Here is a 27,912-nt window from a genome sequence, read left to right on the forward strand (position 1 = left end):
CAAGCAATTTCACACTTTTACCTTCCCCAATTGCAACCCACTCTGTTACTTGTGGGGGCCCATTATGATCAACTTTGGTTTTGTCATTGTGAAACAGAGCTGTCCATCACTTGGTTACCATAGTGATGGCCAATGGCAAGCCTGTGTGTAGGAGTCTTCATCTGGCTGTGAATGCTGCATAACCTGTCTGATAGAAGCAGAGGGAGGAAGCAAGGATGAGAGAGATCCAGACTGGGAACTAAGAGATGGAAGTTGGAAATACAAAAGAAGGTAACAACATTCTGTGCATTCCTTCAGCTCTTACATATCTCATTTCTGCATTGAATATAGTTGTTGTAGTGCCAGCACAGTCTGCTGTGCTACAAGGTTATACACAAGCATGATAGGATACGCTAGCAGACGGGTGCGTGATACAGTTATAATAGACCATGTCAGAATGTGACCAGTAAATAGAAACTTATGCAGGGAACAGGGCTGCCATCAACGTAACGAATAATGTGCATTAGTCAGGGAGGGGGTAGAACACTACAGGTAGTGTGATCTTATAAATCAGATACTTTATATCATGCAATACAACCATTACCTTGTGTCTGGGGAATAATTAAAATACTGTAGTAATTATATATATATATATATATTATAATGTTATTTATTTTAGTTTTTATTCATTTTTAATTTTTATTAAGTTACATTTTTTTCCCTAACCATTGTGCCATTGAAGAGTTAAATGCATGCATGCTAGTTCCTTTGCATCACATATGTATTGACTGTTGAAACTGTAAGCAGCACAAGAGAGAATTGGCTGCTCCTATCTTACCCTACATTGCTGCGACATATGCACATCAATTTGGCAAATCTTGTTGTTTTTTTTAAACATTATTAATAAATCTTTATTAACCATGAGCACTGTAGTTTGCTGAGAAAGCAGACAGTTACCATTTAGGATTTGCCATTCATCCATCCCATTACCTGGTGAGGGTTACTCCATGATAGGAGTGTAAAGAATGTGTTTGGTTCCCTTTGTACAGCATTCTACAGTACTGTCAACTCTGGATCTTACATGGATTGAAAAACACTGATTGCATATGTTGTATGTGGTTGGCGGTGCTTGTCCGAGCTTCCAGTATGTCACCAGGGGCTGGGGGGTGGAAGTCGCTAACTCACGTACAGCTGCTTTTGTGCCAATGGAATTATTAGAATGTTTAATTCACCACAATTATACACACTTAGTAGCATGTTTGTGGCAACAGATCCCTCTATGCCTTTTGTACCATAAAGAAATACTGCAATATCCTTGGGACTGAGAATGTATAATGTATTCTCTTTTCTTATGGGTGTGTTATTGATTAATGGATTTTACCCGTAGCAAATAACCTCCAGTCTACTAAATAAATAAAATGCAAAAATAAACTCAGTGACACACACACACACACACACACACACACACACATACATACATACATACGCACACATACACACACAAACATATTAAGAAAAAGATATCAGAAACACTCTGTGTCAACTGCACATAGCATGTAACCCATTGGGTATGGATCATTAGGTCTACAGCAGTTAGGTCAACATGCATTGGGTCGACACCATTAGGCCGACATGCAGAAAGGTCGACATGGGTCTAGATCAACATGGGTGTTGGTTGATACAAGCGTTAGGTTGACATGGGCAAGGTCCACAGTCAAAAGGTCGACGTGGGGTTTTTCACTTTTTTACCTGAATGTCGACACTGTCGACATGGACACTGAAACGTAGCACTGTGTCCCCTCACATGGCTCGCTGTGCTCTCCATGCTTCGGGCATGGTGCCTCGCTATGCTCAGCACACTATTTTATTCTCCCACCATGCCCTAGTGGATGGTAGGGCATGAAATACCACCTGTCGGCACATGTCGACTCAAAAAAACAGTGAAAAACCCCATGTCGACATGTAGACTGTCGACCATGCCCATGTCAACCGAATGCTTATGTCGACCTATACCCATGTCGACCTTTCAGCATGTCGACCTAATGGTGTCGACCCAATGCATTTCGACCCAATGCTTGACGACATAATGACCGTATTCCAACCCATTGAGAACCTATATTTCCAATCCTGACCCTTCTTCCTCTAGTTAAAATGCCTTATTGACGTGTCAGAATTATGAAGGTGTGGCATCTGTGGCTAGTGCCACCATGACCTGTCCGATTAGAGTTGCACATAGAGGTCCTGGCTGCAAATTGATCGTAATTATCCTAAAAAGTTGCATGTAAAAAAAGCGTATGTGCACCCATGTGCTGGGGGTCTTGCACCCAGGCCGGCATCAGTAGCACATGCATGTTTGTTTCCCATACAAAGTATGAATACGCCGTCCCTTGTGTGAGAACACAGCAAGCACCTATATACGTGTGCATGGAATCACGCCCCAGATTGCCCCCATAACACACTGATTCCACCCTCCGGAACTCTTCACAGTTTGATGTACAATAACTTTAAATAAGGTTGCAGCAGAAATCCATTTGCCTGATTACAAAGGAATACCGGCACCTATAGTGGTGGCCACACATTACAGCAGTATTACTAACAATAAGTCATTTACACACAGGGGACACAGTAATGTAGCTGTGACATCAGCACCCAATGCATTAGCAGTCACACACTGAGGCGACGATGATAGATTTATGGACGATAGGAGTAGAGGTGAGAGGTTTTTACTGTGCACAGAAAATAAATGAAATAAAACTGTCACTAAATAAATGCAATTAGCTTAATTGAGGTTAACTGTTCCATGAAGATGTTATCTGGCAGCAAATGAGTTTCAGCAATATCACGTGCTTTATTCTCTACCATATATATTATATTATATATAATTTGCCATCCACAAATCATATCATACAACTTGTGCCAAGGTCACCTTGAGATGTGGGGAAAGCATTTAGGCATTATCATTTCATATGTCTGGGTTGGAGCAGCTGTATAACCGCTCTGGTTTATTGATGTAGTTCCACGTAATCATATATTACTCTTGGTCTGTGACATGCACAGTGCTGTCTCTGCTATTACCAGTATTAGCTGACGTCAAATAGTGCAGTGCCAGCAGCAGCAGCATCATCCTGCACAGGAGATATCATACTGCAAGCCCTGGCCTGTAATGTATATTTGTAGGATCACACTGCTTAATGCAACATACAGAGACCGTTTTTGCTCCACTGGTCATTTCTGTTCCCAAACTGCAAAATAAAAAAAATCAGTTTACATAAAAATCTGTATTTTAGATTATCCAATTAAACAAAGTTATTTTATATTAATGAATAGTGAAAACATATATAATAGAAGGTTTCATATAGGTAAAGGGTTACTATCTATAGAATTGTAATGGCATGGAACAGTGGCATTAGATCACAGGACTGTGCATTATTTCCCAGCCACCGCACACTTCCCATAATCACACACTTGAAACACTTCCAGCTAGCACAGCACTATCTGTAAACAAATTAAATTGTAAACAATAGCATCCCTCGCACAGACACTACTGAAAGGAGAGCGGCGAATCCCTTCCTCGCTGACAACAGCACATCCCTGCTTCACTGACAGCAACACATCACCACTTCACTGAGAGCAGCACATCCCTGCCTCACTGACAGCAACACATCCCTGCCTCACTGACAGCAGCACATCGCCACCTCACTGACAGCAGCACATCATATATACAGTATATATATATATATATATATATATATATATATATAATAAAGAGTTTTTGACACTAAGTTGCGCTGGGTTGTGTGTGCAGCACCACCAAAATTCCTCCTGTTAGTGAGGAACGGTGTAGTAATCAGGAAAGTGGGGGGTGATTGGGGTGCGCTACCTAGTATAGAAACTGTACCTCCCAATATAACATTACAATTTCAAAACAGAATACACATTTCTGAAATAGTGTTCTTGTATTTGAGGATGTTCCCAATGAATAGGCTCAGTCCATCTCTGGGTAAATAGTTATTTTATTGGTGAAGAAACCAATAAAAGAACTATTTACCCAGAGATGGACTGAGCCTATTTATTGGGAACATCCTCAAATACAAGAACACTATTTCAGAAATGTGTATTCTGTTTTGAAATTGTAATGTTATATTGGGAGGTACAGTTTCTATACTAGGTAGCGCACCCCAATCACCCCCACTTTCCTGATATATATATATATATATATATATATATAAATATACAGGTCGGGTCTCCCTTATCCGTGTATTCCAAAAACTGAAATATTTAGAAAACCATGGTTTTTCAGATTATTTAGTTTGACCGCCCCACCCACCCACCCCCCACACCCCTTGTTTTCGTGCTTACGTCGTCCCCCGATGTCCACGGCGGCCTCCGGGATCCTCTTCAGCTGCATCTCCGTCCCAGGGGTATATATATACTAGTAAGCCAGCTGAAGCTAATTCTTCGTCATGTGTGTGAGAGAAAGAGAAGTAGTTTCACTCGCTGCCAACAGATGGCAGTGTTTCGGAGTCACACGGACACTAGACATATAGATAGATGATATATATATATTACATTGACAAAAAACCTTACGGTTTCACATGTCCTATTAAGGCTTCTTACACATGATCTGGCATTTCTGAAACCTGTTGTAACTCTTCCACTCAAACGCCAAAAAGCAATGAAATTACGATCATTAAGGCTGACGCCTTAATGGACGTGTTCCTTGCGCAATACAGATATGGTACGCCATCACAGCCTGTGGGTAAGTGCAGATTCAGCACTCTCACAGAGTGAGATTGCTGTCACTCACACAATGGTGGAGCTGCTAATTCACAGATTTGTGTGCTCATTGGAATACACACATGCAGTCTATGCAACTGAAGGTCTGAGCAGTTGTGTGGCACACTCATCCTAATAAGTACCTGCAATCATCTAAAACTGTCTAGCCCTCTGAATTACTATAGTGTTCACTCTAGCACCCGCCATCTTTGAAAACCCATGCAGTTCCTCTTCCCTGCCTGGGTTGTAGCTGTCTACTGTAGTGCTTCTAGCACAGTGTGACCTGTATATCAGCACTGCAAACCAGACCTTTGCTAGAAACACTACAGCAGACAGCAACACCCCAGACAGGGTAGAGGAACTGCATAGCTTTTAAAAGATAGCAGGTGCTAGAATAAACACTATTACTAGAACTATCCCACTGAGGGTTCAACATCTTTCACACTCACTACATATATCCATTTCATTTAGTATTCACATACAGTTACCAGAAACATCTTTCATAATTGCAAAAACTATAATACTCCCAACTACTATGCATCTACACTTTCTTCTCCTATACGCCTTCATCCTGCTCTGTCTTCCCCGATACCAACTGCTGTGTGTCTTCCCTCATCCAAACCAATGTGTCGTTCCCCATCTGCGCTGCCCTGTCTTTCCACACAGATGCCACTGTTTCCTTCTATCTGTGCCACTGGCTTCCCCTCTATTAGTGATACTCTGTCTCCCCCTCCATCCATGCTGCTCTGCCCGCCTCATCCATGACACAGTTTCCCTCCATCTGTGCTGCTCTGTTTTCCCTTTATCCCCTTTGCTCCGAACCCCCTCCCCCATCAGTGCTGTCTTTCCTCCAACTGCTCCTCTGTTTCCCACCCAATCGCATCACTCTGTCTTACCTTCCCCAATCTGTGCCACTCTTTTCCACCCATCTGCTTTGTTAGTCTCCCATCAATGCTGCTTAGCCTTCCTACCATCTACGCATTTCTATTCCTCCCCATCTGCACCACACTGCCTCCTACCCCAATCAACACCACTTTTACCTCATCCTCTTGGCTTTGTTTACTGCTCAGACCTTCAGTTGCATAGACTGCATGTGTGTATTCCAATGAGCACACAAATCTGTGAATTAGCAGCTCCACCATTGTGTGAGTGACAGCAATCTCACTCTGTGAGAGTGCTGAATCTGCACTTACCCACAGGCTGTGATGGCGTACCATATCTGTATTGCGCAAGGAACACGTCCATTAAGGCGTCAGCCTTAATGATCGTAATTTCATTGCTTTTTGGCGTTTGAGTGGAAGAGTTACAACAGGTTTCAGAAATGCCAGATCATGTGTAAGAAGCCTTAATAGGACATGTGAAACCGTAAGGTTTTTTGTCAATGTAATTTCATAGCTTTTTTCAATTTATTTTTTTTTTATTTTAAATTTTAAATTTCAGTGTAAGAATAAAATTTGATTTTTTAAAATGTTTAATGATAACACACCCCTAGCAATGAGACAGCGTACACGCAGGGGGCACTGGGAAGGGGACAGCGTACACGCAGGGGGCTCTGGGAAGGGGACAGCGTACACGCAGGGGGCACTGGGAAGGGGGCAGCGTACACGCAGGGGGCACTGGGAAGGGGACAGCGTACACGCAGGGGGCACTGGGAAGGGGACAGCGTACACGCAGGGGGCACTGGGAAGGGGACAGCGTACACGCAGGGGGCACTGGGAAGGGGACAGCGTACACGCAGGGGGCACTGGGAAGGGGACAGCATACACGCAGGGGGCACTGGGAAGGGGACAGCATACACGCAGGGGGCACTGGGAAGGGGACAGCATACACGCAGGGGGCACTGGGAAGGGGACAGCGTACACGCAGGGGGCACTGGGAAGGGAACAGCGTACACGCAGGGGCACTGGGAAGGGGACAGCGTACACGCAGGGGGCACTGGGGGGGGGGCAGCGTACACGCAGGGGGCACTAGGGGGGGGGCAGCGTACAAGTGGGGGCACTGGGAAGGGGACAGCTTACATGTGGGGGGCGGCACTGTAGGGGGACAGCGTACATGCGGGGGGGGGGGGCACTGGGGGGGGGCAGCGTACACGCAGGGGGCACTGGGGGGGACAGGGTACACACAGGGATAGTGGGGTGGGGGACAGGGTACACACAGGGATAGTTGGGTGGGGGACAGGGTACACACAGGGACAGAGGGGGACGGATTTACCTGGGTGCAGCTGCAGCACAGGGGGACAGTACACACGGGGGGCAGCATACAAACGGCGGGCACTGGGGGGGACAGCGTACACATGGCGGGCACTGGGGGGGGGGCAGGGTACATACAGGGACAGTGACGGGGGAAAGGGTATGCACAGGGATAGTGGTGTGGGGGACAGTTGGGGGGACATGGTGCACGCAGGGATAGTGGGGATGGGGGACAGGGTACACACAGGGACAGTGGGGGGGATGGATTTACCTGGGTGCAGCTGCTCCTCTGATGGCCCGGGTGGCTGCTTTCTGTCTTCCGGGTGGGCAGAGGCAACTCAACGCCGGGGCTTCACCAGACTGTTAGGGCTGCAGGCTGTGGAAGCGGCTGAACCGAGTCCCGGCGGCAGCATGGGGAGGACAGAGTCTGAGCAGGAAATATAATAATAATAATTACTACAACAACAATGCGTACACACGGGGGGGCACAGCTCACACACAGGGGGCACAGCGTACACACGGGGGGGCACAGCGTACACACGGGGGGGCACAGCGTACACACGGGGGGGCACAGCGTACACACGGGGGGGCACAGCGTACACACGGGGGGCACAGCGTACACACGGGGGGGCACAGCGTACACACGGGGGGGCACAGCGTACACACGGGGGGCACAGCGTAAACACGGGGGGGCACAGCGTACACACGGGGGGGCACAGCGTACACACGGGGGGCACAGCGTACACACGGGGGGGCACTGAGGGGCGATAGCGTACACACGGGGAGGCACTGAGGGGGGACAGCGTACACATGGGGGGATGCACTAAGGGGGCACTGCATACACACGGGAGGCAATGAGGCACTGCGTACAAATGGGGGGGGGCACAGCGTACACACGGGGGGCAAAGAGGGGTGGACAGCGTAAACACGGGGGGCAATGAGGGTGGACAGCGTACACACGGGGGGCAATGAGGGTGGACAGCGTACACACGGGGGGCAATGAGGGTGGACAGCGTACACACGGGGGGCAATGAGGGTGGACAGCGTACACACGGGGGGCAATGAGGGGAGACAGCGTACACACGGGGGGCAATGAGGGGGGAGAGCGTACACACGGGGGCAATGAGGGGAGACAGCGTACACACGGGGGGCAATGAGGGGAGACAGCGTACACACGGGGGGCACTGAGGGGAGACAGCGTACACACGGGGGCACTGAGGGTAGACAGCGTACACACGGGGGGCACAACGTACACACTGGAGGGGCACAGCGTACACACGGGGGCACTGAGGGGAGACAGCGTACACACGGTGGGCACTGAGGGGAGACAGCGTACACACGGGGGGCACTGAGGGGAGACAGCGTACACACGGGGGGCACTGAGGGGAGACAGCGTACACACGGGGGCACTGAGGGGAGACAGCGTACACACCGGGGCACTGAGGGGAGACAGCGTACACACGGGGGGTGCACTAAGGAGGCACAACGTACACATGGGAGGCAACAAGGCACTGCATACACACGGGGGCACAGCGTACACACGGGGGGGCACTGAGGGTGGACAGCTTACACACAGGGGGGCACTGAGGGTGGACAGCGTACACACGGTGTGCACTGAGGGGGGTCAGCGTGCACACGGGGGGCACTGAGGGGGGTCAGCGTGCACACAGGGGGCAGAGCGTACACACGGGGGGACTGGGGGGGGGGCAGTGTACAACCGGGGGGCACTGGGGGGGGCAGCGTACACACGGGGGCACTGCAGGGGTACAGCACACACATGGGGGCACTGGGGGGGTACAGCGCACACACGGGGGGGGGCACTAAGGAGGCACAACGTACACATGGGAGGCAACGAGGCACAGCGTACACACAGGGGCACTGAGGGGGGACAGCGTACACACAGGGTACTGGGGGGGTTCAACAGCGTACACACGGTGGGCACTGAGGGGGGACAGCGTACACATGGGGGGATGCACTAAGGGGGCACTGCATACACACGGGAGGCAATGAGGCACTGCGTACAAATGGGGGGGGGGCACAGCGTACACACGGGGGGCAATGAGGGTGGACAGAGTACACACGGTGGGCACCGAGGGTGGACAGCGTACACACGGGGGCAATGAGGGTGGACAGCGTACACACGGGGGGCAATGAGGGTGGACAGCGTACACACGGGGGGCAATGAGGGTGGACAGCGTACACACGGGGGGCAATGAGGGTGGACAGCGTACACACGGGGGGCAATGAGGGTGGACAGCGTACACACGGGGGGCAATGAGGGTGGACAGCGTACACACGGGGGGCAATGAGGGTGGACAGCGTACACACGGGGGGCAATGAGGGTGGACAGCGTACACACGGGGGGCAATGAGGGTGGACAGCGTATACACGGGGGGCAATGAGGGTGGACAGCGTACACACGGGGGGCAATGAGGGGAGACAGCGTACACACGGGGGGCAATGAGGGGAGACAGCGTACACACGGGGGGCAATGAGGGGAGACAGCGTACACACGGGGGGCAATGAGGGGAGACAGCGTACACACGGGGGCAATGAGGGTGGACAGCGTACACACGGGGGGCAATGAGGGTGGACAGCGTACACACGGGGGGCAATGAGGGTGGACAGCGTACACACGGGGGGCAATGAGGGTGGACAGCGTACACACGGGGGGCAATGAGGGTGGACAGCGTACACACGGGGGGCAATGAGGGTGGACAGCGTACACACGGGGGGCAATGAGGGTGGACAGCGTACACACGGGGGGCAATGAGGGTGGACAGCGTACACACGGGGGGCAATGAGGGTGGACAGCGTACACACGGGGGGCAATGAGGGTGGACAGCGTACACACGGGGGGCAATGAGGGTGGACAGCGTACACACGGGGGGCAATGAGGGTGGACAGCGTACACACGGGGGGCAATGAGGGTGGACCGCGTATACACGGGGGGCAATGAGGGTGGACAGCGTACACACGGGGGGCAATGAGGGGAGACAGCGTACACACGGGGGGCAATGAGGGGAGACAGCGTACACACGGGGGCAATGAGGGGAGACAGCGTACACACGGGGGGCACTGAGGGGAGACAGCGTACACACGGGGGGCACTGAGGGGAGACAGCGTACACAAAGGGGGGCACAACGTACACACGGGAGGCAATGAGGCACACACAGGAGGGGCACAGCGTACACACGGGGGCACTGAGGGGGGACAGCGTACACACAGTGGGCACTGAGGGGGGACAGCGTACACACGGTGGGCACTGAGGGGAGACAGCGTACAAACGGGGGGCACTGAGGGGAGACAGCGTACACACGGGGGGCACTGAGGGGAGACAGCGTACACACGGGGGCACTAAGGGGAGACAGCGTACACACGGGGGGCACTGAGGGGAGACAGCGTACACACGGGGGGCACTGAGGGGAGACAGCGTACACACGGGGGCACTGAGGGGGGACAGCGTACACACGGGGGCACTGAGGGGGGACAGCGTACACACGGGGGGTGCACTAAGGAGGCACAACGTACACATGGGAGGCAACGAGGCACTGCATACACACGGGGGCACAGCGTACACACGGGGGGCACTGAGGGTGGACAGCTTACACACAGGGGGGCACTAAGGGTGGACAGCGTACACACGGTGTGCACTGAGGGGGGTCAGCGTGCACACGGGGGGCACTGAGGGGGGTCAGCGTGCACACAGGGGGCAGAGCGTACACACGGGGGGGACTGGGGGGGGGACAGTGTACCACCGGGGGGCACACTGGGGGGGGGGGGCAGCATACACACGGGGGCACTGCAGGGGTACAGCACACACATGGGGGCACTGGGGGGGTACAGCGCACACACGGGGGGGCACTAAGGAGGCACAACTTACACATGGGAGGCAACGAGGCACAGCGTACACACAGGGGCACTGAGGGGGGACAGCGTACACACGGTGGGCACTGAGGGGGGGACAGCGTACACACGGTGGGCACTGAGGGGGGACAGCGTACACACGGGGGGCACTGAGGGGAGAAAGCGTACACACGGGGGGCACTGAGGGGAGACAGCGTACACATGGGGGGGCACTGAGGGGAGACAACGTACACACGGGGGGGCACTGAGGGGAGACAGCGTACACACGGGGGGCACTGAGGGGAGACAGCGTACACACGGGGGGGGGGGCACTGAGGGGAGACCGCGTACACCCGGGGGGGGGCACTGAGGGGAGACAGCGTACACACGGGGGGGGCACTGAGGGGAGACAGCGTACACACGGGGGGCATTGAGGGGGGACAGCGTACACACGGGGGGCAATGAGGGTGGACAGCGTACACACGGGGGGCAATGAGGGTGGACAGCGTATACACGGGGGGCAATGAGGGTGGACAGCGTACACACGGGGGGCAATGAGGGGAGACAGCGTACACACGGGGGGCAATGAGGGGAGACAGCGTACACACGGGGGGCAATGAGGGGAGACAGCGTACACACGGGGGCAATGAGGGGAGACAGCGTACACACGGGGGGCAATGAGGGTGGACAGCGTACACACGGGGGCAATGAGGGTGGACAGCGTACACACGGGGGGCAATGAGGGTGGACAGCGTACACACGGGGGGCAATGAGGGTGGACAGCGTACACACGGGGGGCAATGAGGGTGGACAGCGTACACACGGGGGGCAATGAGGGTGGACAGCGTACACACGGGGGGCAATGAGGGTGGACAGCGTACACACGGGGGGCAATGAGGGTGGACAGCGTACACACGGGGGGCAATGAGGGTGGACAGCGTACACACGGGGGGCAATGAGGGTGGACAGCGTACACACGGGGGGCAATGAGGGTGGACAGCGTACACACGGGGGGCAATGAGGGTGGACCGCGTATACACGGGGGGCAATGAGGGTGGACAGCGTACACACGGGGGGCAATGAGGGGAGACAGCGTACACACGGGGGGCAATGAGGGGAGACAGCGTACACACGGGGGCAATAAGGGGAGACAGCGTACACACGGGGGGCACTGAGGGGAGACAGCGTACACACGGGGGGCACTGAGGGGAGACAGCGTACACACAGGGGGGCACAACGTACACACGGGAGGCAATGAGGCACTGCGTACACACAGGAGGGGCACAGCGTACACACGGGGGCACTGAGGGGGGACAGCGTACACACAGTGGGCACTGAGGGGGGACAGCGTACACACGGTGGGCACTGAGGGGAGACAGCGTACAAACTGGGGGCACTGAGGGGAGACAGCGTACACACGGGGGGCACTGAGGGGAGACAGCGTACACACGGGGGCACTAAGGGGAGACAGCATACACACGGGGGGCACTGAGGGGAGACAGCGTACACACGGGGGGCACTGAGGGGAGACAGCGTACACACGGGGGCACTGAGGGGGGACAGCGTACACACGGGGGCACTGAGGGGGGACAGCGTACACACGGGGGGTGCACTAAGGAGGCACAACGTACACATGGGAGGCAACGAGGCACTGCATACACACGGGGGCACAGCGTACACACGGGGGGGCACTGAGGGTGGACAGCTTACACACAGGGGGGCACTGAGGGTGGACAGCGTACACACGGTGTGCACTGAGGGGGGTCAGCGTGCACACGGGGGGCACTGAGGGGGGTCAGCGTGCACACAGGGGGCAGAGCGTACACACGGGGGGGACTGGGGGGGGGGACAGTGTACCACCGGGGGGCACACTGGGGGGGGGGGGCAGCATACACACGGGGGCACTGCAGGGGTACAGCACACACATGGGGGCACTGGGGGGGTATAGCGCACACACGGGGGGCACTAAGGAGGCACAACGTACACATGGGAGGCAACGAGGCACAGCGTACACACAGGGGCACTGAGGGGGGACAGCGTACACACGGTGGGCACTGAGGGGGGGACAGCGTACACACGGTGGGCACTGAGGGGGGACAGCGTACACACGGGGGGCACTGAGGGGAGACAGCGTACACACGGGGGGCACTGAGGGGAGACAGCGTACACATGGGGGGGCACTGAGGGGAGACAACGTACACACGGGGGGGCACTGAGGGGAGACAGCGTACACACGGGGGGCACTGAGGGGAGACAGCGTACACACGGGGGGGGGGCACTGAGGGGAGACCGCGTACACCCGGGGGGGGGGGGCACTGAGGGGAGACAGCGTACACACGGGGGGGGGGCACTGAGGGGAGACAGCGTACACACGGGGGGCATTGAGGGGGGACAGCGTACACACGGGGGTCACTGAGGGGGGACAGCGTACACATGGGGGGGTGCACTAAGGAGGCACAACGTACACATGGGAGGCAACGAGGCACAGCGTACACACGGGGGGCACTGAGGGTGGACAGCATACACACAGGGGGGCACTGAGGGTGGACAGCGTACACACGGTGTGCACTGAAGGGGGTCAGCGTACACACGGGGGGCACTGAGGGTGGTCAGCGTACACACAGGGGGCACTGAGGGGGGTCAGCGTACACACGGGGGGCACTGAGGGGGGTCAGCGTACACACGGGGGGTCAGCGTACACACAGGAGGGCAGAGCGTATACATGGGGGGTCAGCGTACACACGGGGGCACTGCAGGGGTACAGCACACACATGGGGGCACTGGGGGGGGGTACAGCGCACACACGGGGGAGCACCGGGAGGGGGACAGCGTACACACGGGGGGCACTGGGATGGGGACAGCGTACACATGGGGGGCACTGGGGGGGTTGCGCAGCGTACACACGGGGGGCACTGCGTACACAAGGGGGGAACTGGGGGAGGGACAACGTGCACATGGGGGCAATGGAGGAGGGACAGCGTATACACACAGGGGCACTGGGGGGACAGCATACACACACAGGGGCAACAGCATACACACAGGGGGCACGGGGGCAGTGTACACATGGGGGGCACTGGGAGGGGGATAGCATACACATGGGGGCACTGGGGGAGCAGCGTACAAACAGGGGGCACTGGGGGGTGACTGCGTACACACGGGGGGCACTGGGGGAGGGACAGCGTACACACGGGGGGCACTGGGGGAGGGACAGCGTACACATGGGGGCACTGGGGGAGGGACAGCGTATACACACGGGGGCACTGGGGGAGGGACAGCGTATACACACACAGGGGCAACAGCATACACATAGGGGGCACGGGGGGGCAGTGTACACATGGGGGGCACTGGGGGGACAGCGTACACATGGGGGCACTGGGGGCCGAACAGCGTACACACGGGGGGCACTGGGAGAGGGACAGCATACACACGGGGGGCACTGGGATGGGGACAGCGTACACACGGGGGGCACTGGGATGGGGACAGCGTACACATGGGGGGCACTGGGATGGGGACAGCGTACACATGGGGGGCACTGGGATGGGGGGCGCAGCGTACACACAGGGGGCACTGGGGGGACTGCGTACACACGGGGGCACTGCGTACACACATGGGGGAACTGGGGGAGGGACAGCGTACACATGGGGGCAATGGAGGAGGGACAGCGTATACACACGGGGCACTGGGGGGGACAGCATACACACACAGGGGCAACAGCATACACACAGGGGGCACAGGGGGGCAGTGTAACATGGGGGGCACTGGGAGGGGGATAGCATACACATGGTGGGCACGGGGGGGGAGCGTACGCACAGGGGGCACTGGGGGGGACTGCGTACACACCGGGGGCACTGGGGGGAGGGACAGCGTACATACGGGGGGCACTGGAGGAGGGACAGTGTACACATGGGGGCACTGGGGGAGGGACAACATATACACACGGGGGCACTGGGGGAGGGACAGCGTATACACACACAGGGGCAACAGCATACACACAGGGGGCACGGGGGGGCAGTGTACACATGGGGGCACAGCGTACACACGGGGGCACTGGGGGGGCAGCATACACAAGGGGGGCACTGGGGGGACATCATACACACGGGGGGCACTGGGGGGACATCATACACACGGGGGGCACTGGGGGGACAGCATACACACGGGGGGCACTGGGGGGAACAGCGTACACACGGGGGGCACTGGGGGGAACAGCGTACACACAGGGGGCACAGCGTACACACAGGGGGGGGCACTGGGGGGTACAGCGTACACACGGGGGGCACTGGGGGTACAGCGTGCACACGGGGGGCACTGGGGGTACTGGGGGGTACAGCGTGCACACGGGGGGCACTGGGGGTACAGCGTACACACGGGGGGGGTACTGGGGGGTACAGCATACACACGGGGGGCACTGGGATGGGGACAGCGTACACACGGGGGGCACTGGGATGGGGACAGCGTACACACGGGGGGCACTGGGATGGGGACAGCGTACACACGGGGGGCACTGGGATGGGGACAGCGTACACACGGGGGGCACTGGGATGGGGACAGCGTACACACGGGGGGCACTGGGATGGGGACAGCGTACACACGGGGGGCACTGGGATGGGGACAGCGTACACACGGGGGGCACTGGGATGGGGACAGCGTACACACGGGGGGCACTGGGATGGGGACAGCGTACACACGGGGGGCACTGGGATGGGGACAGCGTACACACGGGGGGCACTGGGATGGGGACAGCGTACACACGGGGGGCACTGGGATGGGGACAGCGTACACACGGGGGGCACTGGGATGGGGACAGCGTACACACGGGGGGGCACTGGGATGGGGACAGCGTACACACGGGGGGCACTGGGGGGGGTTCAACAGCGTACACACGGGGGGCACTGGGGGGAGACAGCGTACACACGAGGGGCTCTGGGGGGACAGCGTACACACGGTGGCACTGTGGGGACAGCGTACACACGGGGGATCTGGGGGGACAGCGTACACACGGGGCCACTGGGGGGGGAGACAGCGTACACACGGGGGCACTGGGGGGGGAGACAGCGTACACACGGGGGCACTGGGGGGGAGACAGCGTACACACGGGGGCACTGGGGGACGAGCAGCGTACACGCGGGGGCACTGGGGGACGAGCAGCGTACACGCGGGGGCACTGGGGGGCGAGCAGCGTACACGCGGGGGCGAGCAGCGTACACGCGGGGGCACTGGGGGGCGAACAGCGTACACGCGGGGGCACTGGGGGGGCGAACAGCGTACACGCGGGGGCACTGGGGGGCGAACAGCGTACACGCGGGGGCACTGGGGGGCGAACAGCGTACACGCGGGGGCACTGGGGGGCGAACAGCGTACACGCGGGGGCACTGGGGGCGAACAGCGTACACGCGGGGGCACTGGGGGGTGAACAGCGTACACGCGGGGGCACTGGGGGGCGAACAGCGTACACGCGGGGGCACTGGGGGGCGAACAGCGTCCACGCGGGGGCACTGGGGGGCGAACAGCGTACACGCGGGGGCACTGGGGGGCGAACAGCGTACACGCGGGGGCACTGGGGGGCGAACAGCGTCCACGCGGGGGCACTGGGGGGTGAACAGCGTACACGCGGGGGCACTGGGGGGCGAACAGCGTACACGCGGGGGCACTGGGGGGCGAACAGCGTCCACGCGGGGGCACTGGGGGGCGAACAGCGTCCACGCGGGGGCACTGGGGGGCGAACAGCGTCCACGCGGGGGCACTGGGGGGCGAACAGCGTACACGCGGGGGCACTGGGGGGCGAACAGCGTACACGCGGGGGCACTGGGGGGCGAACAGCGTACACGCGGGGGCACTGGGGGGCGAACAGCGTCCACGCGGGGGCAATGGGGGGCGAACAGCGTCCACGCGGGGGCACTGGGGGGCGAACAGCGTCCACGCGGGGGCACTGGGGGGGAGCACAGCGTACACACACGGGGGGGAGCACAGCGTACACACACGGGGGGGGGAGCACAGCGTACACACACGGGGGGAGCACAGCGTACACACACGGGGGGGAGCACAGCGTACACACACGGGGGGGAGCACAGCGTACACACACGGGGGAGCACAGCGTACACACACGGGGGGGAGCACAGCGTACACACACGGGGGGGAGCACAGCGTACACACACGGGGGGGAGCACAGCGTACACACACGGGGGGGAGCACAGCGTACACACACGGGGGGAGCACAGCGTACACACACGGGGGGAGCACAGCGTACACACACGGGGGGAGCACAGCGTACACACACGGGGGGAGCACAGCGTACACACACGGGGGGAGCACAGCGTACACACACGGGGGGAGCACAGCGTACACACACGGGGGGGAGCACAGCGTACACACACGGGGGGGAGCGTCTGGGCAGGAAACATAATAATAATATTAAAGGGCACAGCGTTCACACGGAGGAGGGCACAGCGTACACACGGGGGGGGAGCACAGCGTACACACACGGGGGGGAGCACAGCGTACACACACGGGGGGGAGCACAGCGTACACACACGGGGGGGAGCACAGCGTACACACACGGGGGGGGAGCACAGCGTACACACACGGGGGGGAGCACAGCGTACACACACGGGGGGGAGCACAGCGTACACACACGGGGGGAGCACAGCGTACACACACGGGGGGAGCACAGCGTACACACACGGGGGGAGCACAGCGTACACACACGGGGGGAGCACAGCGTACACACACGGGGGGAGCACAGCGTACACACACGGGGGGGAGCACAGCGTACACACACGGGGGGGAGCACAGCGTACACACACGGGGGGAGCACAGCGTACACACACGGGGGGAGCACAGCGTACACACACGGGGGGGAGCACAGCGTACACACACGGGGGGGAGCACAGCGTACACACACGGGGGGGAGCACAGCGTACACACACGGGGGGGAGCACAGCGTACACACACGGGGGGGAGCACAGCGTACACACACGGGGGGGAGCACAGCGTACACACACGGGGGGGAGCACAGCGTACACACACGGGGGGGAGCACAGCGTACACACACGGGGGGGAGCACAGCGTACACACACGGGGGGGAGCACAGCGTACACACACGGGGGGGAGCACAGCGTACACACACGGGGGGAGCACAGCGTACACACACGGGGGGAGCACAGCGTACACACACGGGGGGGAGCACAGCGTACACACACGGGGGGGAGCACAGCGTACACACACGGGGGGGAGCACAGCGTACACACACGGGGGGGGGGGCACAGCGTACACACACGGGGGGGAGCACAGCGTACACACACGGGGGGAGCACAGCGTACACACACGGGGGGAGCACAGCGTACACACTGGGGGGGAGCACAGCGTACACACTGGGGGGGAGCACAGCGTACACACTGGGGGGGAGCACAGCGTACACACTGGGGGGGAGCACAGCGTACACACTGGGGGGGAGCACAGCGTACACACTGGGGGGGAGCACAGCGTACACACTGGGGGGGAGCACAGCGTACACACTGGGGGGGAGCACAGCGTACACACTGGGGGGGAGCACAGCGTACACACTGGGGGGGAGCACAGCGTACACACTGGGGGGGAGCACAGCGCACACACTGGGGGGGAGCACAGCGTACATACAGGGGCACGGGGGGCACAACGTACATACAGGGGCACTGGGGGAGACAACGTACACACGGGGGCACAACGTACACACGGGAACAGTGAGGGGGACAAACACACACGGGGACAGTGAGGGGACGGACACACACGGAGACAGTGAGAGGACACACACACACGGGGACAGTGAGGGGCGCGCACACACACGGGGACAGTGAGGGGCGCGCACACACACGGGGACAGTGAGGGGCGCGCACACACACGGGGACAGTGAGGGGCGCGCACACACACGGGGACAGTGAGGGGCGCGCACACACACGGGGACAGTGAGGGGCGCGCACACACACGGGGACAGTGAGGGGCGCGCACACACACGGGGACAGTGAGGGGCGCGCACACACACGGGGACAGTGAGGGGCGCGCACACACACGGGGACAGTGAGGGGCGCGCACACACACGGGGACAGTAAGGGGCGCGCACACACACGGGGACAGTGAGGGGCGCGCACACACACGGGGACAGTGAGGGGCGCGCACACACACGGGGACAGTGAGGGGCGCGCACACACACGGGCACAGTGAGGGGCGCGCACACACACGGGCACAGTGAGGGGCGCGCACACACACGGGCACAGTGAGGGGCGCGCACACACACGGGCACAGTGAGGGACGCGCACACACACGGGCACAGTGAGGGACGCACACACACACGGGGACAGTGAGGGGCGCACACACACACGGGGACAGTGAGGGGCGCACACACACACGGGGATAGTGAGGGGCACACGGGGACAGTGAGGGGCACACACACACGGGGACAGTGAGAGGCACACACACACAGGGACAGTGAGGGGCACACACACACACACGGGGACAGTGAGGGGCACACACACACGGGGACAGTGAGGGGCAAACACACACGGGGACAGTGAGGGGCACACATGCACACGGGGATAGTGAGGGGCACACACACACACGGGGACAGTGAGGGGCACACACACACACGGGGACAGTGAGGGGCACACACACACGGGGACAGTGAGGGGCACACACACACACACTGGGACAGTGAGGGGCACACACACACACGGGGACAGTGAGGGGCACACACACACACATGGAGACAGTGAGAGGGGACACACACACACGGGGACAGTGAGGACACACACACATACACATGGGGACAGTGAGGACACACACACATGGGGACATGAGGGGCGCACACACACACACACACACACGGGGACAGTGAGGGGCGCACACACACACACACACGGGGGGCAGCGTACACACGTTCATAACCACTGGCAGAAAGTGAAACTCTACATGCAAGGAGGCGCTTACAGGTCGGGGGGAGGTGTTTGATGTGTGCAATGTGCATACATACACACACTGCCCACATAGCCTGCTAGCTCCATACTGACTTTCCACAGGCAGCCGCTGCCGCTCCGTTCCCTGTGCTCTCATCTCCCTGGCGCCTGTAGCTCCGTCTTCCCTGGCTCAGCACAGGTGCCGCTCTCTGCACACTCACTCCTCCCTGGTGCCGGCTAGATCACACTGCCCCGGCCGCTCACATAAAAAAAAAAAGACATGCGGCCGCGGCACCCCTGGGACATCGCTGCGGCACCCCAGGGAGCCGCGCGGTGCACAGTTTGGGAACCACTGCAAGTTTTCTGCCCCCCACCTGCAAGTGCCAACACGATGCTTCAGCAGCTACAGGGACTTGAAAGAACTTCAACTCCCAGAATCCCCCATCCAGGCGCAAGGATTCTGGGAGTTGTAGTGCGAGCCTCCTGTGACGGCAACTGGGTTGCCTCAGCGTCCCGGGCTGGTTGGTAGGGGATGGTGGATGCCAGGGAGAGGAGAGCTGCCTAACGGGGACACAGGTACCGTTCTGCTTTTCTTCATCAGCACTCAAGACACTCATCCCTGTTAATTCAGCAGAGCCCTCGCTTCTCCGTCGGCCATCTTGGTACAGCCAAGTGAAGCCTCTCAGAGTACTCCCCCTGGTGGTGGCTTTTGCGCATGCGCAACAAGTTGGAGCTCCTATCTCTATAATGGGGCATGTTTCACTTAATTATAAAAAAACTGTACCTATCTGAAAATCCTCAACCCCAAAAGGCACTCCACTGGGACAATATCTACCTAATAAAACAAACCCCAAGTCTCAATTGTTCCCCTACCCCGAGTTATGCCTTCCCAAAAAAAACCTCATAGACTAACATGTGTGACAAAGTGTCATTTCTGAAGTGTCAGAAAAAAACTGGCAGTTGGAAGTTTAGATCGCTCCCAATTAGTCATTTTTTAATATTTCGCCCTGAAATTTGGCAGGCAGCACCGGTTGACGATTCTACGCGTACATGCCAAATTTCAGCTCGGTACGCCCAGTCACTTTTGAGGTGCAGTCCCTCAAACACCATGCCCCCATCCGAAAAGTTCCCTATGGGAAAAATCCGTTCGTTGGATTCAGCCTTAATATAAGGGCACTACCGTGCCCTTATAATATATATATCTAAATGTCTAGTAGTGTCCGTGTGACTCCGAAACACTATATATATATATATATATATATATATATATATATATATATATATATATTCGTGGGGCCCTTACAAAGTTTTGCCTTGGTGCCTGCAATATATCTAGCTACGCCTCTGAAGCTGCTCATGTAATGTTTTATAAAATGAACTGGAGGGTATTATAATGTTGTATAATATAAACTGGGACACTGTAATGTGACATTATAAGAACTGGGGACACTTTCATTATGTGATTTGGGGGTACTTTGCTTGATAATGTGTATGGCATCCTACAATGTTATATAAAATGAACTAAGGCACTAATATGTGGCAAACAATTTACAATTGCTGTAAAGCGTGGGGGCTCCTGTCCCAGTGCTGTAAAAGCACAGGGACAGGATCCCCTTAAAAATGTTGCTATCAGTCCCACAAAATTCGGCCTACGCCCATGCTGGTAAGTATAGGGAAGTGAGAGAACAGGGAAGGGGTTGTGGTCGGATGGGAACAGGACACAAACAGGTACAGCACTGAAACTAGGGCATGATACACAGGGCAGCCGAGAGGTATACTGGGCCCCGGTAAAAATTTTGGGGTGTGGCCTAATTGCAGGAGGTGTGGCCACCTCCCACAATTAGTCCACGCCCCAAAAATGTTTATGGGGTGAAAACACACTTTAAAGTCGAGGGGGGAGTGTTATTGTTGCCCCTCTCCTCCCCAGCAGCAGCAGCACATACCATTACCTACAGTATGTGCTGTGCTAACAACAGGCTCAGCATGAGCTCTCACGCTGTTAGTGAGATACTCATGCTGAGTCTGCTGTCAGCACACATGCTGTATGTGTGTGCTGCTGCTGCTGCATGGGAGAGACGGAGGGGGGGTCGGACCAGGGCCCCCGCTGGGCCCCTCCAGCAAGTCTGGGCCCAGGTAATTAGTACCTTTCCCCCCCCCCCCATCTCGGCAGCCCTGATGATACATAAGAACTCTCAGGTGACCAATATAATTGGAGCATTTAACAAATAAAAACCAGGAAGACATTGTCGGTGTAACCATGTATGTAAGTACATTCATGTACAGTGTAATCCAAACTGACTGGTACATAAAAGTTTATGCATAATCTACTATGTACTATGTACTCCAATTTTATTACTTGCCTTTCCCAAGATTTATATACTTTAAATGCTCCTGTCACCTGCACACAGTAGAATAAACAATTTTATGAGCTAAGTCTAACACATATGAGTCTGCAGCCTATTAATATACTGCCTCGGTGATGTCACCGGCTCTTAGTAATTCTATATGCTGACCTCATATATTGATTTAACCCACAAAATGGACACCTCTAATGAGTGTAACACAGATACCCCTTTAGCATTGCACCTAATTACCGGGTTCATGCCGGTTACTTGCCGGTTCCACGCGGTACTTGGTGCAATGTGAAAGGGGTTACCGGGTCCTGCAAACCGGTAGCAACACGGCAACATGAACCAGTAAAAAAAAGAAAGGTCCGTACCGGGTCACTGCCGTGTTGCTTTGAGGTGTGAACGGGTTAATCGGGTCGAGCAACCCGTTTCCCTTTCACACAAATGGAGGAGGCAGTGCTTGGAGCAGCGCCAGCTCTAAGCGCTGCCTCCTCCCCCGCCCCCGATGACGTTCCACCACTCTACCACACCCCCGGATGACATCAGCGAACCAGCAATATTAGCGATTCACTGAAGTAATCTTAACAGAGCAAAATGAACAGTTTCAAAGTCCCGGTGCGACCCAGGTCTTTGTGCGATGTGAAAGTGCTTTTTTGAGTTTTCTGGGTCCAGCACCGGTTTTCCAATCAGGATTAAAAGAAAAATTAATCCCAGTTCTGACCAGGGTTGCTGTGCAGTGTGAACCCGGGTCCTGTTCACACTATCGAGGAGACAGTGTCAGCTCCAGGCGCTGCCTCCTCCCCCGCTCCCAAAGAAGCACCACTGCTCTGCCCCAAGCCCGTCTGACTTCAGTGACCGGGTTGTTGTGTCTAAATCCCGGATGCGACCCGGTATTTGCGATGTGAAAGGAGTATTACTGTGAAGATTACTATTAAGTAGAATTATAGGAAATTATATCTGTAGAGAACTGCTTGTTTATAAATTAATTTCTGTATCGTTTCTCTGCTAACAGGTTGTGCTTCGATCTTGTAATATCCAGTTTTGGAATGGAAGCAGATCAAATGCAAGACAGAGAGTGTACAATATATAAACAAGGTTCATGCCAATAATTTATATAGATCTGCTAGAAGATTTCGATTCTTTTAGGGTATCTTAAAATGTCAGACTGCAAAGCAACGTCTTCTGACTCTTTTCAAGAAGAAGGAGAAAATCAGTCCCAACCAGCCTATGAAAAAAGGCCAAACAATCATGCCAGCAAATACATTACTGGCTATTCATCCATGGTTTTCCACAGAAAAGGTAAAGACAAAAGAAAACAAAACCGAAGTAATCCTTGCAACCTATCTAAGGACTTTAAAGACAATGAAAAGAAAAATGTTATTGTGGCCACTAAGAAGTGTGAGGTTCTTGGATTTGAAGAAGTTTCCAATGAGTTTACTTGCACCTCATCAATTATAGAGTCTTACAGTCTTAATACTAATAAGGAGGCAAAGTTTAGCTTCCGCAAACTGGATGACGGCACCTTTGCCTTAGAGACGAAAAATTCATGTGACCTTAACTCTGAGAACTGTGACTCCAAGAGGTCCACAAAAAGCAGACACACAAAAGGCCGTTATTCACATAAGCCATTGAAAATCTGTTTTAAGAAAAGAAGCAAAGCCCTTAAGAAATCCTCAGATTCAAATGATGATAACAAATCGGAGCATAAAAGTTTGCCATCCTTCGTACAGGAAGACGTGACCTGTGCTGTTAACAAACAAGATGAATGTTTGCAACATGATCAAACAACAGGAAGACCCTGGGCAACTTTTAAGAGTCTAGTAACTCGTAGAAGGAAATTGCGTTCCTCATTAAAAGGACCATCCCAATTGAGCGGTGGACACCTTGATGCCAACACAAGCAGCACTTGCATTCAGAGGGTTTCAAAGACAGGACGGTTCTCCAACTTAAAGATTCCATGTATGAACTTTTCTAGAGGAAAGAAGTCCACAAATATAACATTGCCTTCTGAAGAATCGCTGTGTGCTTCAAAACCATCCGAAACCTGCACTGAAGAGTCCACGTCTGATTGTGAAAGGAGTGACAAAGCTTTGGCAGTTAAATATAAACTTCAAAGATCTTTAGATGTAGAAAATGGTAAACTCAGTAACAGCCTTGACATTTGTTTAGAGAAAACGCCAATTGTTGAAACAAACTTGGAACAAAATCCAGAAAAAAATGACAAAATACATGAACCTAAACCAATAAATGTGCATGATGTTGGTGCAGTAAGTTCTGCAGAAGAAAGACGAGATTATCAGTTGGAAGAGTGCAAAAGTTTATCTCAGTCCCCAAATGAAAAACAAGAGCTATCCTACAAAGAATCAAAACATATAAAGAGTGTTCCGGAAACAGAGGGCCCAACCCTCAGTGAAGACTTATCTCCTAAAGATGATAACAGACATATAATACAAGCCCAAATTAGAAACTACAAAAATTCCCTTGTTGAGTGTGAAGATGGATTGGACGAATTCTCTTTGACCAATGATGTCTCCTCCACAGTTGAACCAACCTCAGATCTTTATGAAATGCTTTTAATGTCAACAGCTGTTTCTCTCGTCAATAGAGTTATCAAGTCATCCATTCAACAGTTAGTGGAAGAGGAAGCTTTGCTTGATCATATACAAAGCAAAGACTCTGAGAGATTCTATATTTAAAAACAAACAAGCAAAAAATCCAGGTTCCATCACCTGATCATATATCGTGCCTTCGGAGATAACTACAGGTTCTAAAGTTCAATAAAATGAGACATCCTATTGCCTAAAAAGTATTCATTCATACACAAAGAGTATTATTTAATGCCGGGGGCAAGTGGTGACAGCGAGCAGGGCTGCCTGCTTGCTGTCACAGCTCGCCCGGTCAGTATCCAACTGACCCCCCCTCATATGCCAATTCTCCCTCGCTTCATTTTTGGAGCAAGGGGGAATTGGCGTATGCAGCTGCAGAAGCAGCGAGACCTGCGGCTAAATGCAGCGGGCTCCCTGCATTAGCCGCAAGCCTCGCTGTTTGGGGGAATCCTTGCTGTCCTGTGACAGCGAGGATTTCCCTGGAATGTAGAATAGGGTGAGCGGCCAGATAGGGGGATCGCTGGATTTCTGCCAGCTGTGCGCCACTGCATTGAATACTACCCATACAATTTGCTATTTCTAAATGAGCCTGTCCTTCAATTCATGCAAAATAGGTCACAAACATATGCTGTTCATATTTCATTCATATTGATATTTAATTTCATTCATAGCTTTATTTTATTACGTATTTATGTTAGATGACTTGCTTTCATACTAATTTAATGATGAATTAATTGAATATAAGTTATAATAGTATCATCTATTAAAGCAACAATTTATTTCAACTTTTTTTAATTGATTTCTCACCAGCATACATGTTCAGAAGTTATAAAGTCATATAAATGGTATAAAGATTTACAGAAACATTACAAGTAAAGTTAGTATGCATTTGTTTGATGTTATTCAGCCATAAAGAGAACATATTTGATTAAAAAAAAGGGAAAATAAATAAACTAGCTTTTTATTTGACAACAAAATGTATGTTTTTAGATGTATAGACCCAGTATGGCAACATGGACGCGGAGCTCATCAATAACTCTTGTAAGTTGTAAGTATCATTATTTTGCCTTTAAACATTAAGAAATCAGTTAAGATAGTGATTCCCAAAGAGGGTGGCACCCTTGTAGTGGCAACACTAAGGGGGCGTGGGCCGGATGTCACCAAAGTGCCGACCCCTCCTAAGAGACAGAAGCCAGATGCTGCACTTTAACATTACATGCAGCACTCAGCTTCTGTCCCAGTGTAAGAGCCAGCACTGCAGACTGATTTGTTGTTAGATGCAGCCCAGACCCCTGTAGTGACAAAAGCGGGGGTATGGGCTGTGAGGTTGTGCTGCTTTCTGTGAGGCCACATCCTTACACCACAAAGCCACTTTACCTTTTTTGCCGAGAGCGACAAAGCTGTACACAATATATACTACTGCGCCAGATGTCATTAAAGGCAGGGACGCCTCTGGGTGGCAAAACCCTCAAATTGAGGTACTGAGGTGCACTTTTCAGCTCTTGTCTAACTCAAAGTTTCAGCGAGTATCCAGGGAGAAGTTAGCCATAGCAATGTTTATGCAGATCCAAGATTAGAAATTTGTATCTAACCAGCTGATAGCAAGTTGTTGGCATATATATACCCACGAGCCATTCCTGTTCGTGTCAAAAATGGACACAATTTTAAATACCATTTACTATTGCACAGAGAGAGCAACAGAGAAGAGTTGTACCTGTGAGCAAACGGGATTGCAGCAGGGGTTCTGCCATCTGAATTGCGTCCAGGCTGCCGACAGAGAAGCTGAATAGGGCATTGCTTTGCATCATGTTTATTATAAGTAGCATGTTTACTATAAGTAACATAGTGTTATACAAGGCTACAGGGAGGAGAGGGTGAGGCAGGTGAACAAGGGGGGGGGGGGGCACAAACTTTTTGGGCAGGGTGGAGCAAAATGTATAGTTATGTCACTGCCTTGAGGGTTGCGGTTGAGAACCACTGCTATATTAGAAACCCAAGCTGTAAATGCTTAGGCAGGTGAAGTAAAACTGTGAAGTAAACCTCTTAAGTTTTTCTAGATGTAGTTTGGTTAGAACTTACATATTACATAACCATACCTCTGTATAGCACTATGCTGTTGTGTTACTAATAATCTACCTGGCTGTTATACAAAACCACCTGTTACATATAATACATCGAACATAAGTCCTTTTGCAGAGCGAACCTTGTGTGGTATGCTCTGGAACACATGTAACCAACAACAAGCGATGCAGAGTTACATACAAACCGAATGCATCTCCGTTTCTAAGTGGAGCGGCATTAATGGGGAAGTAATACGGCTGCAATGTGGCGTTCCCATGCAGGCTAAGTTTATTCAGGGCGTGTCCAAGAAGTTGATTTCAGGTGTATCTTTTACATGAATAGGGCTCTGCAAACACACACTGAGGAATGGTATCAAACCGACTGGTATCAAACTGGCATCTGCTCCCCGTGCCAGCTACATCTACCCAGTGCATGATGTTATGTGGGAGTCTCCTCTCTGGGAGAACACAATAGAGGAGACTGTCAGCAGAACTTCTGGAGGCGGGGCCTGATGTTGACATCCGGCAATTTGTGGATCTTTGGGGAGGGGCTAAAAGTATGCGATTTGCATAATTAGCCCTCCCACTCCCCCGAAAAGACATGAATCGTGGTAATTTAACACCGCGGGGGAGATGCGGGGGGGGGGGGGGTTCGGCGGTATTCGGGAGGGTTGCCACCCTTTCCGGGGGCCGGGAGGGGGACCCAATTTTATGGAGGGTAGGCAACCCTGTTTTAGGCTGCAAGTGATCTGTCTTAAATAGAAATTATGACCTATTATTTCAAAATGGCCTTAATATGGTAAATATGGAAATAAACAGTCTACCCAGTGATCTCGCACATATTTGTGAACTTGCTGATTTATAATACATTGCAGAAATGTATAAACTGGAATATTTATCATATTGGAAAACATCATCATAGGGCTAATATGCAAATACCTAATAATGATATATTTCTATATATATCCTTGTTATTGTGGTTGTAATTAAAGCATTAATACTGGTGACTCAGTAAAGCGTTGTTGCTTTAGGAATAGAACCTTTGTCTGGCATTTATTTCAGTGCATTTTAGGAATGAATGTTTAAGCTGTAAATTCACTGTGGCGTGAAATTGTATTTGGAGAACAAAAGAAATAAATGATAAAGTCAAGAAATAAGCAATGCTTCAGAAAGGCATAACACTATAT

General features: G+C 54.3%; 1 protein-coding gene across 1 annotated transcript; it reads left to right on the forward strand.

Annotated features, from left to right (window-relative positions):
- Window positions 1–141: 141 nt before the first annotated feature.
- On the forward strand, window positions 142–27,882 carry AKAP5 (A-kinase anchoring protein 5). The gene is made up of 2 exons (XM_083167539.1): window positions 142–270; window positions 23,072–27,882. The coding sequence occupies exon 2, from the start codon at window positions 23,217–23,219 to the stop codon at window positions 24,753–24,755; it is 1,539 nt and encodes a 512-aa protein (XP_083023665.1). The 5' UTR covers window positions 142–270; window positions 23,072–23,216; the 3' UTR covers window positions 24,756–27,882.
- The last annotated feature ends 30 nt before the right edge of the window (window positions 27,883–27,912 follow it).

Source organism: Crinia signifera, chromosome 12, assembly GCF_055691185.1.
Source record: "Crinia signifera chromosome 12, ASM5569118v1, whole genome shotgun sequence".
Lineage (NCBI taxonomy): Eukaryota > Metazoa > Chordata > Amphibia > Anura > Myobatrachidae > Crinia > Crinia signifera.